We start from the raw sequence: 19,203 nt of genomic DNA, 5'->3' as shown, positions 1-19,203 counted from the left end.
GCTGCTGGTAACATTACACTGGACAGTCAAACAAAAACATTTTGTTAAACTAAATGCTTTAATCTGACCTACTGACACTAGCATGTAAAGTGATTAACTTCTGATTGTGAGGAAGCAGTTTACAACCCTGTGACCCAACAGCCCTCCTCCAAACCCAGTGAAATACATAAACTAAATTACAGACTCATACACGAATGGCTTGTACAGAACTGTTCTCATGTGTGCATATCTGCAACCTCCTGTGTCCTCATATAAAACAGCCCCCCTCTAGTCATTGCTGTTAAAAAGAATGCATTCATGGTCGCCTTGCCCTGATAAAGCAAGGCTAACCATTCTCAGTGAGTTTGCTGCTGAAAAGACTTAGTGGCTCTTGTGGCGTTGCTGTGTACACTTTGTTTTCTTCAGCAGAGGAGTTATAAAACACAGACATGTGACTGTATGCAGGTACCCTAGATACTGCAGATCTTCAGGATATTTGTTGGCCAAGGGAGTTATTGCGTTGCTGGATTGCACGCCCGGGAGGCAGCAAGCCATGTAATATGTGTGGTTGCTACTGGCAACAGTACTGCTACTGTTAGTGCACAGGAATGTATATTGAAAGCAAGTATACAAATATTATGATAGGGCAAGTGGTAACATACTCATGTATTCGTAATACATGAGAATTGGTTTGTGCCAGCCACATGGTCACAGGAACTGGAATTATAATATCATATCTTTTATTTATTTCACTGGGTCAGATTTGTTGGTGTGTGAGTCCCCTTAATCGCCAGCGTGTGTGTTAAGCATTTGTCATACTAAGAGTTATATTAAAACCCTAAATGGGGGTTCTTAGATGCACATGTTTTTTTTTTATTACATACAATTTTGTCATTTATGGAATAAATAATAAATAATTAATAGATGCAAAACAACAATTTCTATAATTTTATCTCACATGTAGCTCACCGTATCTTCTTCTTCTACTGCACAGACACTAGTCAAACTCAATTTAGTAATCTAACTAATAACGGTCACATGCTTGTAGTAAATATTGCTTGCTGCTTATTATATAATTCATGAGTGAATGCTCTTAACATATCACTAACAACCATTTAAATCTAACCCTAACCTTGAAACTCACATATGTCAAAGGTCACTAGATGTCAGCGATCATGCAAATGGTGCATCTGATGTTCCTTGCACCTCAGTGCCTGCATGAATCAAGAATCTCCTACATAGCTCAGACTATTTTATGCTGTTATGGCTTCCATGTAATCCATGGAGTGCTCTATTTAAAGAGTCTGGGTTGATGATCTTGAATGACATATCTCCAGTTACAGAGGCCAGGCTGTGCTGCTGTAACACTGAGAGGCTACAAATGCCCAGCAGGCAAGCAGGTATGTAAATGGAGTTTCGTGCTTAACAAACAGGCAAGCAGCGGTTTATGGCACATAGTTGGTAGTGGACGCAGGTGATGAGGTGAATGTGAGATCTCGGTCAGTGTGTCATACAAGAACTGTTATTAATCTAGCATTTTAAATGATTGTGATGATCGATTAAAGGTTGGACTGTAAAGTGATATAGTGAAAGCACTATTGCTAGTTCGTTGCTAGTATTACTAGTAAGTTCTTATTTGCTAAAGGTAATTTTTGTTTTTGTTGACTTTTGTAAATTTGGAATGCTTTAGAGTACATTTACTTTTCTTTTCAGTCACAATCTATTTAGACAGTTGGAGCTAAGCAGCTGCTCCTTCTGAACCAGCATCTCTTGGTCTTGCCAAGACAGATGTAGGTGTGTTGTTTATAGCCACTACTCATGCATTCCCATCTGTCTCTGGGCCACAGTTATCCAGCTGCTTTCTGAACTACTGGACGAAATATAACAGATACAATAAAGGTCTTATCAATATTTTATGAAGCCACATGGTATTTTTATGAGATAGTTGGCATGGAGAAAAATACTGACTGAACATAGTGGAAGACTATCTAAACTTTTAAAGGTCTTCAGGGCAGTGACTCACTAAATTGAATATTTCAATCACTCTTATTAAAGGTGGCACTCTGTGACTGGATTGGAACACTGACAATGAATGAATTGAATTAGCCACCTGCTGTTGGTGCTGCTGCTGTGATTTAATCATGAGTTGTCTGAATCTAACGTTTGCATGGCCTTCTTTGGTTTAATACTAGAAGCTTGTATTTGAGTATATTTTTTTCCATAAATTTGCACCCATAGACTGTAGATAAAAATGAAAAAAACTCTCCTTGATGTCACCAAGAAGTTCTGTGAGGTGTAGTTGAAGCTGAGTTTGCAGATTTCGCTTAACTACTAGCTACACTCAACAAAAATATAAACGCAACACTTTTGTTTTTGCTCCCATGTTTCATGAGATGGACTTGAAGATCTAAACTTCATTCCAGATACACAATATTACCATTCCTCTCAAACATTGTTCACAAATCTGTCTAAATGTGTGATAGTGAGCACTTCTGCTTTGCTGAGATAATCCATCCCACCTCACAGGTGTGCCACATCAAGATGCTGATCTGACATCATGATTAGTGCACAGGTGTACCTTAAACTGCCCACAATAAAAGGCCACCCTGAAATGTGCATTTTGTTTCTGCTTTATTGGCGGTCTGGGGACTCAGAACCAGTCAGTATCTGGTGTGACCACCATTTGCCTCATGCAGTGCAACACATCTTCTTCGCATAGAGTTTATCAGATTGTCTATTGTGGCCTGTGGAATGTTGGTCCACTCCTCTTCAATGGCTGTGCGAAGTTGCTGGATATTAGTGGGAACTGGTGCACGCTGTCGTATACGCTGGTCAAGCACATCCCAAACATGTTCAATGGGTGACATGTCCGGTGAGTATGCTGGCCATGCAAGAACTGGGACATTTTCAGCTTCCAAGAATTGTGTACAGATCCTTGCATGGGGCCGTGCATTATCTTGCTGAAACATGAGGTGATGTTCATGGATGTATGGCACAACAATGGGCCTCAGGATCTCATCACGGTATCTCTGTGCATTCAAAATGCCATCAATAAAATGCACCTGTGTTCTTCGTCCATAACAGATGCCTGCCCATACCATGACCCCACCACCACCATTCTCTGAAACGCCTTTGGAGACGGCTTATGGTGGAGAAATGAACATTCAATGCACGAGCAACAGATCTGGTTGACATTCCTGCTGTCAGCATGCCAATTGCACGCTCCCTCAATGCTTGTGGCATCTGTGGCATTTTGCTGTGAGACAAAACTGCACATTTCAGGGTGGCCTTTTATTGTGGGCAGTTTGAGGTACACCTGTGCACTAATCATGATGTCAGATCAGCATCTTGATGTGGCACACCTGTGAGGTGGGATGGATTATCTCAGCAAAGCAGAAGTGCTCACTATCACACATTTAGACAGATTTGTGAACAATGTTTGAGAGGAATGGTAATATTGTGTATCTGGAATGAAGTTTAGATCTTCAAGTCCATCTCATGAAACATGGGAGCAAAAACAAAAGTGTTGCGTTTATATTTTTGTTGAGTGTATATGGACCAAAAGCATTTTTCCACGGCAGGATTCATTACAATGATGTCCAAGAAAATAACAGAGAAACTCGTTGCAGATGTGACATTTGGTGAACACTAACAAATGTAAAATGACAAAGAAAAGGTTCAGCCTGAAACACGACCCGTCCAGTCTTGCGTGTAATAGCCTAAAATTCAACTGATTGGCTCTATTGCACTGACAAGTCACTGACAATCTAGCTATTCTGTTATCTCTGTGTTAGGAAGCACTGATGGTAATCATTATTTACGTATGTTGTGCCTCAAAACAGGCCTTCAAACCATCTCCATCTTGCTGATATTTAATCCCCTGTAACAGGAAGAGCTAGTTTCAGTTGTACATGCTGCTACTTCAAAACATGATAAGGATACACACATGGTAAAAGTGAAACCATGTGTGCTCAATCTGACTGGTAGTAATGCACACTGTTCAGTTATGGCAACAAAAAAGGCAGCTCTTCAGCAACAAACACGAGTGACAACAGCTGGGCTTTGGCTACTTACATCTGTGTCAGGCCCCTTATCTGCCCCTGGGCAGGAGAACGTGACAAACTCATGGCACCTCTTGTGGACCACAAAACAGCAAACTGTAGGGGAAGAAAACAAAGAGAAGAAATGAGAGATTCAGTGACAATAAATACATCGATGGGGAAAGTAGAAATAGCAAAAGAAGACAAGGAGTGACAAAGCTAAAATACAGAGTATTATTTTTGACTGATATGTGGACAGACAGCACAAAGAGATAAAGATCTGATAACACTAAGAGGGATTGGAAAAAAAAAAACGACTGATGTCTGGGCTAGGCTCCTTATCATGTGTCCAGATGGCCGGTCCTGCCTGCAGGCTGACTGCTCTTATTGCACAGTACAGTGCCACCTCCTCACTGACATGACAGGAGCTGAGGCAGACACCACACACACACACACACACACACACACACACACACAGGCACACACATTTACACTCTTATATGCACATGAAGCAATTGAAGTTAACCAGATACCATAGACTGACACAATTGCTTAACATGTATTTCCATTCAGGCCTACACACTGGAATACATCAGCCTACACAGTGTCAGAGCACAGGGTGTCACTCTCTTGGTGTAAGTGCCAGGTCATTGTGTGCACCAATGTATGCTGCCAAGTAAGCAGCCGATTCAATGAGGAGGACAGCGCCTGTTACTATACCTCTCAGAAACCACTGTGCTTATGTGTGTGTGAGCAGAGTGAGCATAGATCATGTCTCTATGTGTTGATGCTGACCCTTGCTCATAACAACTGTATCTAGATAAATGTTATTTTTGCTTCTTTTCATATGGAGCAGAGCACCCCTCCTTTTCTTCTTAATGTTTTTAAGGCTCTTGTGGTATAAGATTAAAGCATCTGAATTGGTGGTTTTCAGTAGTCATCACTCAGCACTGGGTATCCCTGAGCAGACTCCATTAGTGATTTGCGTTGCATTGGTAATGTGATGCATTTTCAGAGACCTTGCTTGATTTTTGGTTTCAGTTACAGTTCTCAGTCTTTTTCCATTTCAAAGAGGCCTCTTGCCTTAAAATCATGAAATTTGTCCCATAAAAGGCTCATATGACACTTCATTGTGTGCAAGTTGTAGTAGTAGTTGTGTAGTAGATTCTGGGTAGATTACATGTTCAGACCATGCTGAAATCTTTGGAGTTTTTTTGGCACCTGATTAACAGTCACATATAAATCATAATTACTACCTGATATACTGTTTCTGTTTCTGTTCTCACTGCTGTCTGGACGCACACATTGATTCAGCTGGTCTGTCTGCAGCCCAGAAAAAATATATTGTTCTCACTCCTAATAAAGTGGGTCCAGATTGCGTGCCATCACATTACAAAGCAATTGTTTGCACTGTGGGTGTAGGTTATACAGTGAAACAGCCACAGCTTTGATGAATATCACCAGTATAGTTTTGCTTCAGATACCTGGTGATATATTTTGCACAAATGTTGTAACAACAGCGACTTCACATCGTCGTTGAAAGACCATGGCAGTTAACTACAGTCATGTCTTTCATGGGACACATTTATCACTAACAACATAGCTAGAGTTGTAAATATTCATGCAAAAGTAGTACATAAGAAAACACTTACCATAACTGAACACACCCACTTATTCAAGGAATGAGTGGGTGTGTCCTATGTAGTTGCTGCATGACAACAAGACAAAAAGTAAAATGTTTGATATTTTAGATGCCTTCATGAACCATCCTCGCTGCTGTAAACCCCTTTCTGGAGGTTAAATACCAGCTTTTACAAGGAAGGTGTCTGTATGGTCCATGATCAATTGACTAAGTGTTTGAATGACAAATGGGACTATGCTGAAAATTCAATTCAGTTTAATTTAGAAGGTGCATGGAGTAGCATACATCACATCTCAGACACTTCAGACATGATAAATATATAGTAATACTGATAGATAAGTATGTAGGTGCAACATGCTGTAGTGTTCTCTCTTGTATGTGGCAAGGGCCTCAATGGTTTTTAGTAGGACCAGCTCATTGTGAGTTATTGTGAATTAAGGAGCTGAAGAGTGAGAGAAAGAACAAAGGTTGATTTCCTCCTTTGTGTCCTGCAGCCTGGGCAGTGAAGTAAAACATAAAAGGTGCATAATATGTCCTGTACAACCCTGCTCACTTCCTTTATTCACAGAGAGTAGAAATTGCTCTGACAGGGTGTCCGATAATTTCTGAGCAGACTTTCACAACACTCAATAAGAGGTTCCTGCCCTGCAGTGTGAGGGAGTGAAACCAGCCAGTCATTATATTTTCAATGAAAATGTAGTAGAATGTATGAAATATTTCCTTGTGGACCCCAAATGATCTCAGCTTTCTTAGGAAGTACTGTTGCTGCTGACATTTTCTGAAGATTTCCTTTAGAGAGTAGTTTTAGCATGGACGGAGGTGACACGTCCCCACCAATTTCCAGCGATTACTAAATTGTCCCCACCAATAATTTGATCCCCACTGGGTGCAGAAAGGGTTCAATTCTGTTCTTTTCTGTTGTCCTACCAATAGATATTCTCCTATCATTGGTCCTACCCAAAGCCCTTGATATTCCGATTGGGTTATATTAAGGGCTCTGGTCCTACCGTAACACATATGGCCATGTGATCGACATGTGACATGTGTAGCTATGTTGGTTGGCAGCGCCAAAACACATACGAGTCGGCAAGTGCAAGACAGTTGTTGCAATCTTAGGTCCCCACCAATGTTAAAAGCAAATTTACAGCCTTGGAGGAAACCCTTAGAAGGTTATCAAAGATAGTGCAAAGGTATTTGTACTCCTGTTTGCACCAGCTTCCCCTGGATAGTTGCAGTGACTCAGTTAACATTTACATGCTTCCAGAAAAGAGGAATTACCAGCCTCATTTGTAGCTAAATCAGCAATGAAAGGCTCACAATGGTGATTCACAGAGTTCAATTAGCATAAACAGCCATTCAGAGGCGATGCCATATGCAATCCTGTCTAGTTTACAAACACACCTACAGGCCCTATAGAGGCTATTTGATCAAGAGAAGTGCTGAATCAATTCACCTGCTCTACACATCTTTTGAATGAAAGGAAGGAAAAGAACAAAAAAACAAATGTTCAACATATATGAGAAATCCTTTAGGATAAGCTCCAAAAAGTGCCTATAGTTGTTGCGCACATAGTTGTAGTTTAAGGTTCTTTTTGAAGTTTTATTTATATAGCACCATTCATACACAAGGCAATTCAGAGTCAAGGCAAGGAACCCGTTCAGATGAGATCTTCACATGAAACAAGAACAGTGGGGCGAACATGTTGGTGGTCACTGGTGCTTTAATGATGGCAAATCAATGCAACCCCTCTGCACTGACATATGTCACCAGAACTCGACCCCTTCTACCCCATCATGCCTCCCAGGAGCTATCAGTCAGTGTGGTCAATACCAACATGAAACCATGGCCCATAACTCACGCCACTGCTAACCCACAAACCAGACAGGTTATACATTTCAGTGATTCAATACTGCTATAATTCATCCCATGTTTTTGAGAATTGTTCCTGTTTGAATGCTACAGAAGATAAAGGTCAGCCACAGACCCTGTACTGTACTGTACTCACCTGTTCTGTCTCTTCTAACCCTGCAGCTCTGTGCAAACTAGTGCCTGAAGTTAACTTGTCCCAACTGTTTTTTTTTGGGGGGGGGGGTGAAAAAAAGCATTTAAGTAATTTCTCCTGAATATCTATACAATTTGTTGAGTGGCTGTATAGGGAGAAGTGCAATAGAAAAGGAGGTCAGCAGAGACGGGGTAAAAGATGAAGGAGGTCGGCATTCAGTATTGTCTGGTGTTCTCATTAGAGCTGAGCTGCTTGAGATCAGTTGTCCCGGTAGGTTGGTTCTGGTCTGTTCTGAAGCATCCCTTATAGGTATAACACATACATCATATCTGATGGCAACATCAAGGAATGTCTCTATTAGAGGGCATCGCTGGGTATATAGCACAGATTGCACTGTTCTTACCTTGATTGTGGTGTCCAGTTTAAAATAACCTTTTTGCAAGGTACATTTTTAAACAATTTCCCAATTTTCCTGGCAAAAATGAAAAAGTCCACAAGGGTAGGAACTAAAGACAACAGCTAGATGTTGGGTGTTAGTGGACTTTATGTTCAAAGGGTGTCATAGTAAGTGCATTCTAACAACAACAGAGATGTGTGTCGATTAATGTATCAATCAAGCAAATCAAAGCAAATTAAAGCTGCAAGCAGCATTGCGGGCCCTCGCGCACCTGGCGATCCGCGGGGTCATCGCAGTCTTCTCTCCTATGCTCTTGTCTCTTATACTCTCCTGTCCTATGCTCTCCTCCTCTCATTTCCACAGATATACAACAAACACATGTTTACAACCAAACTTTCCTGCTACCAGTAGGTGGCGCTATGACCGTATCATCCTATTAGCATATATATCTGTTCAGACTCGGGTCCATAGCAGTAGTGTAAGATTTTGTCCACATTGCATGAAGTATATGGGTAGTACTACATAGAATAGAGCAAGTTCCTTTGTAATGGCGAATGGTCAAATTTGAGGCCACGCCCCCACCACACGGTAATACTTTTGAAAGAGTTTTGGAATGCGTCTATTCCCTATGGTGTCCGGAGTGGACACAGTGATTTTCAGCTCAATTGCATGAAGTATGTGAGGCGTGAAAAGTTTTGAAGCAGGGTCACAAATAGGCAAAAAATGGCCACAAAAGTCAAAATGGCGGACTTCCTGTTGGGTTTGGAGCGGGGGTCCAAGAGACTTTTTTGTGCGTCTTGGGGTGATACACATGTGTGCTAATTTTCATGAACCTGTGTCAAACTGGCCAGCGGGGCTACGCGTTAGGGCAAAAAATACAGGGAGTTCCTTTGTAATGGCGAATGGTCAACTTTGAGGCCACGCCCCCACCACACCGTAAGACTTTTGTAAGAGTTTTGGAATGCGTCTATTCCCTATGGTGTCCTGAGTGGACACAGTGAGTTTTAGTTCAATTGGATGAAGTATGCGAGGCGTGAAAAGTTTTGTAGCAGGGTCACAAATCGCCAAAAATTAACAGAAATTTCAAAATGGCGGACTTCCTGTTGGGTTTGGAGCGGGGGTCCAAGAGACTTTTTTGTGTATCTTGGGGTGATACACATGTGTGCCAATTTTCATGAGCCTCCCCAAAACAGGCCACAGGGGCATGCAGAAAAACCTATGAAAACACAACATTTTGTGTAGCCAGTAGGTGGCGCTCTGTCAAAGCCTCAATATTGTTGTATAGATGTGTTTAGGGTCAGACTCTGATCATACATGTGACATTTGGTACAGATCGGACAGTAAACACAGAAGTTATAGCGACTTCCTGTTTCCTCTGAAATGGTCAAACTTTGAGGCCACGCCCCGGCCACACCGTCAGACTTTTGTAAGAGTTTTGGAATGCGTCTATTCCCTATGGTGTCCTGAGTGGACACAGTGAATTTCAGCTCAATTCTATGAAGTATGCGAGGCGTGAAAAGTTTGGCAGCAGGGTCACACATCGCCAAAAATGGCCACAAACCTTCAAATGGCGGACTTCCTGTTGGGTTTGGAGGGGGGGTCCAAGAGACTTTTTTGTGCGTCTTGAGGTGATACATATGTGTGCCAATTTTCATAATCCTGTGTCAAACTGGCCAGAGGGGCTACACGTTGGGGGCGCTATAGAGTCATTTTCCTATGTGCGTTTCAAACGTCAGCAAATTTCAAAATTTTTCGGGCGAATGAATTTTTCTACCAAGTTTGGTGAGTTTTTGGGCATGTTAAGGCCCCCAAAAATGCGATCTAAGGGGGGGAAAGAAAAAAAAAAAAAATTAAAGCTGCAAGCAGCATTGCGGGCCCTCGCGCACCTTGCGATCCGCGGGGTCATCGCAGTCTTCTCTCCTATGCTCTTGTCTCCTATACTCTCCTGTCCTATGCTCTCCTCTTATTTCCACAGAGATACAACGAACACATGTTTACAACCAAACTTTCCTGCTACCAGTAGGTGGCGCTATGACCGTATCATCCTATTAGCATATATATCTGTTCAGACTCGGGTCCATAGCAGTACTGTAAGATTTTGTCCACATTGCATAAAGTATATGGGTAGTACTGCATAAAACACAGCGAGTTCCTTTGTAATGGCGAACGGTCAACTTTGAGGCCACTCCCCCACCACACGGTAATACTTTTGAAAGAGTTTTGGAATGCATCTATTCCCTATGGTGTCCTGAGTAGACACAGTGAATTTCAGCTCAATTGCATGAAGTATGTGAGGCGTGAAAAGTTTTGAAGCAGGGTCAAAAATAGGCAAACAATTGCCACAAAAGTCAAAATGGCGGACTTCCTGTTGGGTTTGGAGGCGGGGTCCAAGAGACTTTTTTGTGCGTCTTGGGGTGATACACGTGTGCTAATTTTCATGAACCTGTGTCAAACTGGCCAGCGGGGCTACACATTAGGGCAAAAAATACAGGGAGTTCCTTTGTAATGGCGAATGGTCAACTTTGAGGCCACGCCCCCACCACACCGTAAGACTTTTGTAAGAGTTTTGGAATGCGTCTATTCCCTGTGGTGTCCTGAGTGGACACAGTGAATTTCAGCTCAATTGCATGAAGTATGTGAGGCGTGAAAAGTTTTGAAGCAGGGTCACAAATAGGCAAAAAATGGCCACAAAAGTCAAAATGGTGGACTTCCTGTTGGGTTTGGAGGGGGGGTCCAAGAGACTTTTTTGTGCGTCTTGGGGTGATACACATGTGTGTTAATTCTCATGATCCTGTGTCAAACTGGCCAGCGGGGCTACGCATTAGGGCAATAAATACAGTGAGTTCCTTTGTAATGGCGAATGGTCAACTTTGAGGCCACGCCCCCGCCACACCGTCAGACTTTTGTAAGAGTTTTTGAATGCGTCTATTCCCTATGGTGTCCTGAGTGGACACAGTGAGTTTTAGCTCATTTGGATGAAGTATGCGAGGCGTGAAAAGTTTTGTAGGAGGGTCACAAATCACCAAAAATTAACAGAAATTTCAAAATTGCGGACTTCCTGTTGGGTTTGGAGGGGGGGTCCAAGAGACTTTTTTGTGCATCTTGGGGTGATACACATGTGTACCAATTTTCATGACCCTACTCAAAACAGGCCAGGGGGGCAGGCAGAAAAACCTATGAAAACACAACATTTTGTGTAGCCAGTAGGTGGCGCTCTGTCAAAGCCTCAATATTGTTGTATAGATGTGTTTAGGGTCAGACTCTGATCATACATGTGACATTTCGTACAGATCGGACAGAAAACGAAGAAGTTATAGAGACTTTCTGTGTCCTCAGAAATGGTCAAACTTTCAGGCCACGCCCCGGCCACACCGTCAGACTTTTGTAAGAGTTTTGGAATGCGTCTATTCCCTATGGTGTCCTGAGTGGACACGGCGAATTTCAGCTCAATCCGTTGAAGTATGCGAGGCGTGAAAAGTTTGGCAGCAGGGTCACACATCGCCAAAAATGGCCACAAACCTTCAAATGGCGGACTTCCTGTTGGGTTTGGAGGGGGGGTCCAAGAGACTTTTTTGTGCGTCTTGAGGTGATACATATGTGTGCCAATTTTCATAATCCTGTGTCAAACCGGCCAGAGGGGCTACGCGTTGGGGGCGCTATAGAGCCATTTTTATATGTGCATTTCAAAAGTCAGCAAATTTCAAAATTTTTCGGGCGAATGAATTTTTCTACCAAGTTTGGTGAGTTTTTGGGCATGTTAAGGCCTCCAAAAATGCGATCTCGGAGGGGGAAAAAAAAAAAAAAAAAATTAAAGCTGCAAGCAGCATTGCGGGCCCTCGCGCACCTTGCGATCCGCGGGTTCATCGCAGTCTTCTCTCCTATGCTCTCGTCTCTTATACTCTCCTGTCCTATGCTCTCCTCCTCTCATTTCCACAGATATACAACAAACACATGTTTACAACCAAACTTTCCTGCTACCAGTAGGTGGCGCTATGACCGTATCATCCCATTAGCATATATATTTGTTCAGACTCGGGTCCATAGCAGTACTGTAAGATTTTGTCCACATTGCATGAAGTATATGGGTAGTACTACATAGAATAGAGCGAGTTCCTTTGTAATGGCGAACGGTCAACTTTGAGGCCACTCCCCCGCCACACGGTAATACTTTTGAAAGAGTTTTGGAATGCATCTATTCCCTATGGTGTCCTGAGTAGACACAGTGAATTTCAGCTCAATTGCATGAAGTATGTGAGGCGTGAAAAGTTTTGAAGCAGGGTCAAAAATAGGCAAACAATTGCCACAAAAGTCAAAATGGCGGACTTCCTGTTGGGTTTGGAGGCGGGGTCCAAGAGACTTTTTTGTGCGTCTTGGGGTGATACACATGTGTGCTAATTTTCATGAACCTGTGTCAAACTGGCCAGCGGGGCTACACATTAGGGCAAAAAATACAGGGAGTTCCTTTGTAATGGCGAATGGTCAACTTTGAGGCCACGCCCCCACCACACCGTAAGACTTTTGTAAGAGTTTTGGAATGCGTCTATTCCCTGTGGTGTCCTGAGTGGACACAGTGAATTTCAGCTCAATTGCATGAAGTATGTGAGGCGTGAAAAGTTTTGAAGCAGGGTCACAAATAGGCAAAAAATGGCCACAAAAGTCAAAATGGTGGACTTCCTGTTGGGTTTGGAGGGGGGTCCAAGAGACTTTTTTGTGCGTCTTGGGGTGATACACATGTGTGCTAATTCTCATGATCCTGTGTCAAACTGGCCAGCGGGGCTACGCATTAGGGCAATAAATACAGTGAGTTCCTTGGTAATGGCGAATGGTCAACTTTGAGGCCACGCCCCCGCCACACCGTCAGACTTTTGTAAGAGTTTTTGAATGCGTCTATTCCCTATGGTGTCCTGAGTGGACACAGTGAGTTTTAGCTCATTTGGATGAAGTATGCGAGGCGTGAAAAGTTTTGCAGGAGGGTCACAAATCGCCAAAAATTAACAGAAATTTCAAAATGGCGGACTTCCTGTTGGGTTTGGAGGGGGGGTCCAAGAGACTTTTTTGTGCATCTTGGGGTGATACACATGTGTACCAATTTTCATGACCCTACTCAAAACAGGCCAGGGGGGCAGGCAGAAAAACCTATGAAAACACAACATTTTGTGTAGCCAGTAGGTGGCGCTCTGTCAAAGCCTCAATATTGTTGTATAGATGTGTTTAGGGTCAGACTCTGATCATACATGTGACATTTCGTACAGATCAGACAGAAAACGAAGAAGTTATAGAGACTTTCTGTGTCCTCAGAAATGGTCAAACTTTGAGGCCACGCCCCGGCCACACCGTCAGACTTTTGTAAGAGTTTTGGAATGCGTCTATTCCCTATGGTGTCCTGAGTGGACACGGCGAATTTCAGCTCAATCCGTTGAAGTATGCGAGGCGTGAAAAGTTTGGCAGCAGGGTCACACATCGCCAAAAATGGCCACAAACCTTCAAATGGCGGACTTCCTGTTGGGTTTGGAGGGGGGGTCCAAGAGACTTTTTTGTGCGTCTTGAGGTGATACATATGTGTGCCAATTTTCATAATCCTGTGTCAAACCGGCCAGAGGGGCTACGCGTTGGGGGCGCTATAGAGCCATTTTTATATGTGCATTTCAAAAGTCAGCAAATTTCAAAATTTTTCAGGCGAATGAATTTTTCTACCAAGTTTGGTGAGTTTTTGGGCATGTTAAGGCCTCCAAAAATGCGATCTCGGAGGGGGAAAAAAAAAAAAAAAAAAAAAAAAAAAAAAAAAAAAAAAATAATAATCCTAAGGGTTTCAATAGGGCTCTTGCACCATTCGGTGCTCGGGCCCTAATAATAATCCTAAGGGTTTCAATAGGGCTCTTGCACCATTCGGTGCTCGGGCCCTAAAAATAATAATCCTAAGGGTTTCAATAGGGCTCTTGCACCATTCGGTGCTCGGGCCCTAAAAAAATAATAATCCTAAGGGTTTCAATAGGGCTCTTGCACCATTCGGTGCTCGGGCCCTAATTAAAGCTGCAAGCAGCATTGCGGGCCCTCGCGCACCTTGCGATCCGCGGGGTCATCGCAGTCTCCTCTCCTATGCTCTCGTCTCCTATACTCTCCTGTCCTATGCTCTCCTCCTCTCATTTCCACAGATATACAACAAACACATGTTTACAACCAAACTTTCCTGCTACCAGTAGGTGGCGCTATGACCGTATCATCCTAGTAGCATATATATTTGTTCAGACTCGGGTCCATAGCAGTACTGTAAGATTTTGTCCACATTGCATAAATTACATGGGTAGTACTGCATAAAACACGAGTTCCTTTGTAATGGCGAATGGTCAACTTTGAGGCCACTCCCCCACCACATGGTAATACTTTTGAAAGAGTTTTGGAATGCGTCTATTCCCTATGGTGTCCCGAGTGGACACAGTGAATTTCAGGTCAATTGCATGAAGTTTGTGATGCGTGAAAAGTTTTGAAGCAGGGTCACAAATAGGCAAAAAATGGCCACATAAGTCAAAATGGCAGACTTCCTGTTGGGTTTGGAGGGGGTGTCCAAGAGACTTTTTTGTGTGTCTTGGGGTGGTACACATATGTGCTAACTTTCATGATCCTGTGTCAAACTGGCCAGCGGGGCTACGCGTTAGGGCAAAAAATACAGGGAGTTCCTTTGTAAGGGCGAATGGTCAAATTTGAGGCCACGCCCCCACCACACGGTAATACTTTTGAAAGAGTTTTGGAATGCGTCTATTCCCTATGGTGTCCTGAGTGGACACAGTGATTTTCAGCTCAATTGCATGAAGTATGTGAGGCGTGAAAAGTTTTGAAGCAGGGTCACAAATAGGCAAAAAATGGCCAGAAAAGTCAAAATGGCGGACTTCCTGTTGGGTTTGGAGCGGGGGTCCAAGAGACTTTTTTGTGCGTCTTGGGGTGATACACATGTGTGCAAATTTTCATGATCCTGTGTCAAACTGGCCAGCGGGGCTACGTGTTAGGGCAAAAAATACAGGGAGTTCCTTTGTAATGGCGAATGGTCAACTTTGAGGCCACACCCCCACCACACCGTAATACTTTTGTAAGAGTTTTGGAATGCGTCTATTCTGTATCGTGTCCTGAGTGGACACAGTGATTTTCAGCTTGATTGGATGAAGTATGCGAGGCGTGAAAAGTTTTGTAGCAGGGTCACAAATTGCCAAAAATTAACAGACATTTCAAAATGGCGGACTTCCTGTTGGGTTTGGAGGGGGGGTCCAAGAGACTTTTTTGTGCGTCTTGGGGTGATAAACATGTGTGCCAATTTTCGTGACCCTACTCAAAACAGGCCACAGGGGCAGGCAGAAAAACCTATGAAAACACAACATTTTGTGTAGCCAGTAGGTGGCGCTCTTTCAAAGCCTCAATATTGTTGTATAGATGTGTTTAGGGTCAGACTCTGATCATACATGTGACATTTCGTACAGATCGGACAGAAAACGAAGAAGTTATAGAGACTTTCTGTGTCCTCAGAAATGGTCAAACTTTGAGGCCACGCCCCGGCCACACCGTCAGACTTTTGTAAGAGTTTTGGAATGCGTCTATTCCCTATGGTGTCCTGAGTGGACACGGCGAATTTCAGCTCAATCCGATGACGTATGCGAGGCGTGAAAAGTTTGGCAGCAGGGTCACACATCGCCAAAAATGGCCACAAACCTTCAAATGGCGGACTTCCTGTTGGGTTTGGAGGGGGGGTCCAAGAGACTTTTTTGTGTGTCTTGAGGTGATACATATGTGTGCCAATTTTCATAATCCTGTGTCAAACCGGCCAGAGGGGCTACGCGTTGGGGGCGCTATAGAGCCATTTTTATATGTGCATTTCAAAAGTCAGAAAATTTCAAAATTTTTCGGGCGAATGAATTTTTCTACCAAGTTTGGTGAGTTTTTGGGCATGTTAAGGCCCCCAAAAATGCGATCTTAGGGGGGGAAGGAAAAAAAAAAATGAAAAATAAAAATAAAGCTGCAAGCAGCATTGCGGGCCCTCGCGCACCTGGCGATCCGCGGGGTCATCGCAGTCTACTCTCCTATGCTCTCGTCTCCTATACTCTCCTGTCCTATGCTGTCCTCCTCTCATTTCCACAGATATACAACAAACACATGTTTACAACCAAACTTTCCTGCTACCAGTAGGTGGCGCTATGACCGTATCATCCTATTAGCATATATATCTGTTCAGACTCGGGTCCATAGCAGTACTGTAAGATTTTGTCCACATTGCATAAAGTATATGGGTAGTACTGCATAAAACACAGCGAGTTCCTTTGTAATGGCGAATGGTCAACTTTGAGGCCACTCCCCCACCACACAGTAATACTTTTGAAAGAGTTTTGGAATGCGTCTATTCCCTATGGTGTCCTGAGTGGACACAGTGAATTTCAGCTCAATTGCATGAAGTATGTGAGGCGTGAAAAGTTTTGAAGCAGGGTCACAAATAGGCACAAAATGGCCACAAAAGTCAAAATGGCGGACTTCCTGTTGGGTTTGGAGGGGGGGTCCAAGAGACTTTTTTGTGCGTCTTGGGGTGATACACATCTGTGCTACTTTTCACGATCCTGTGTCAAAGTGGCCAGAGGGGCTACGCGTTAGGGCAACAAATACAGGGAGTTCCTTTGTAATGGCGAATGGTCAACTTTGAGGCCACGCCCCCACCACACCGTAATACTTTTGTAAGAGTTTTGGAATGCGTCTATTCCCTATGGTGTCCTGAGTGCACACAGTGATTTTCAGCTTGATTGGATGAAGTATGCAAGGCGTGAAAAGTTTTGCAGCAGGGTCACAAATCGCCAAAAATTAACAGAAATTTCAAAATGGCGGACTTCCTGTTGGGTTTGGAGGGGGGGTCCAAGAGACTTTTTTGTGCATCTTGGGGTGATAAACATGTGTGCCAATTTTCATGACCCTACTCAAAACAGGCCAGGGGGGCAGGCAGAAAAACCTATGAAAACACAACATTTTGTGTAGCCAGTAGGTGGCGCTCTGTCAAAGCCTCAATATTGTTGTATAGATGTGTTTAGGGTCAGACTCTGATCATACATGTGACATTTGGTACAGATCGGACAGAAAACGAAGAAGTTATAGAGACTTTCTGTGTCCTCAGAAATGGTCAAACTTTGAGGCCACGCCCCGGCCACACCGTCAGACTTTTGTAAGAGTTTTGGAATGCGTCTATTCCCTATGGTGTCCTGAGTGGACACGGCGAATTTCAGCTCAATCCGATGACGTATGCGAGGCGTGAAAAGTTTGGCAGCAGGGTCACACATCGCCAAAAATGGCCACAAACCTTCAAATGGCGGACTTCCTGTTGGGTTTGGAGGGGGGGTCCAAGAGACTTTTTTGTGCGTCTTGAGGTGATACATATGTGTGCCAATTTTCATAATCCTGTGTCAAACTGGCCAGAGGGGCTACGCGTTGGGGGCGCTATAGAGTCATTTTCCTATGTGCGTTTCAAATGTCAGCAAATTTCAAAATTTTTTGGGCGAATGAATTTTTCTACCAAGTTTGGTGAGTTTTTGGGCATGTTAAGGCCCCCAAAAATGCGATCTAAGGGGGGGAAAGAAAAAAAAAAAAAAAAAAAAATAATAATCCTAAGGGTTTCAATAGGGCTCTTGCACCATTCGGTGCTCGGGCCCTAATTAAAGCTGCAAGCAGCATTGCGGGCCCTCGCGCACCTTGCGATCCGCGGGGGCTATCGCTGTCTTCTCTCCTATGCTCTTGTCTCCCATACTCTCCTGTGCTATGCTCTCCTCTACTGTCATTTGCAGAGGTGTACAACAAACACATATTTACAACCAATCTTTCCTGTTAGCAGTAGGTGGCGCTATGACCGTATCATCCTATTAGTATATATAACTGTTCAGACTCGGGTCCATAGCAGTAGTGTAAGATTTTGGCCACATTGCATAAAGTATATGGGTGGTAATGCATAAAACACAGCGAGTTCCTTTGTAATGGCGAATGGTCAACTTTGAGGCAAATCCCCCGCCACACAGTAATACTTTTGAAAGAGTTTTGGAATGCGTCTGTTCCCTATGGTGTCCTAAGTGGAGACAGTGAATTTCAGCTCAATTGCATGAAGTATGTGAGGATTGAAAAGTTTTGAAGCAGGGTCACAAATAGGCAAAAAATGGCCACAAAAGTCAAAATGACGGACTTCCTGTTGGGTTTGGAGGGGGGGTCCAAGAGACTTTTTTGTGCGTCTTGGGGTGATACACATGTGTGCTAATTTTCATGATCCTGTGTCAAACTGGCCAGCGGGGCTACGCGTTAGGGCAAAAAATACAGGGAGTTCCTTTGTAATGGCAAATGGTCAACTTTGAGGCCACGCCCCCACCACACCGTCAGACTTTTGTAAGAGTTTTGGAATGCGTCTATTCCCTAAGGTGTCCTGAGTTGACACAGTGAGTTTTAGCTCAATTGGATGAAGTATGCGAGGCGTGAAAAGTTTTGTAGCAGGGTCACAAATTGCCAAAAATTAACAGAAATTTCAAAATGGCGGACTTCCTGTTTGGTTTGGAGGGGGGGTCCAAGAGACTTTTTTGTGCATCTTGGGGTGATACACATGTGTGCCAATTTTCATGACCCTACTCAAAACAGGCCAGGGGGGCAGGCAGAAAAACCTATGGAAACACAACATTTTGTGTAGCCAGTAGGTGGCGCTCTGTCAAAGCCTCAATATTGTTGTATAGATGTGTTTAGGGTCAGACTCTGATCATACATGTGACATTTGGTACAGATCGGACAGAAAACAAAGAAGTTATAGCGACTTCCTGTTTCCTCTGAAATGGTGAAACTTTGAGGCCACGCCCCGGCCACACCGTCAGACTTTTGTAAGAGTTTTGGAATGCGTCTATTCCCTATGGTGTCCTGAGTGGACACGGTGACTTTCAGCTCAATTCTATGAAGTATGCGAGGCGTGAAAAGTTTGGCAGCAGGGTCACACATCGCCAAAAATGGCCACAAACCTTCAAATGGCGGACTTCCTGTTGGGTTTGGAGGGGGGGTCCAAGAGACTTTTTTGTGCGTCTTGAGGTGATACATATGTGTGCCAATTTTCATAATCCTGTGTCAAACTGGCCAGAGGGGCTACACGTTGGGGGCGCTATAG

General features: G+C 43.5%; 1 protein-coding gene across 3 annotated transcripts in view; it reads right to left on the bottom strand.

Moving 5' to 3' along the window:
- prkcaa (protein kinase C, alpha, a) overlaps window positions 1-19,203 on the bottom strand; it is a 122,797-nt gene that overhangs the window by 64,148 nt on the left and 39,446 nt on the right. For all 3 annotated transcript variants that reach the window (XM_028417564.1, XM_028417546.1, XM_028417554.1), the window contains exon 3: window positions 4,054-4,136. In XM_028417564.1, coding sequence (XP_028273365.1) covers window positions 4,054-4,136 — 83 coding nt within the window. The remainder of the gene's footprint in view (window positions 1-4,053; window positions 4,137-19,203) is intronic.

Source organism: Parambassis ranga, chromosome 1 (assembly GCF_900634625.1).
Source record: "Parambassis ranga chromosome 1, fParRan2.1, whole genome shotgun sequence".
NCBI classification, from domain to species: domain Eukaryota; kingdom Metazoa; phylum Chordata; class Actinopteri; family Ambassidae; genus Parambassis; species Parambassis ranga.
This window is presented reverse-complemented; position numbering and strand designations above follow the sequence as displayed.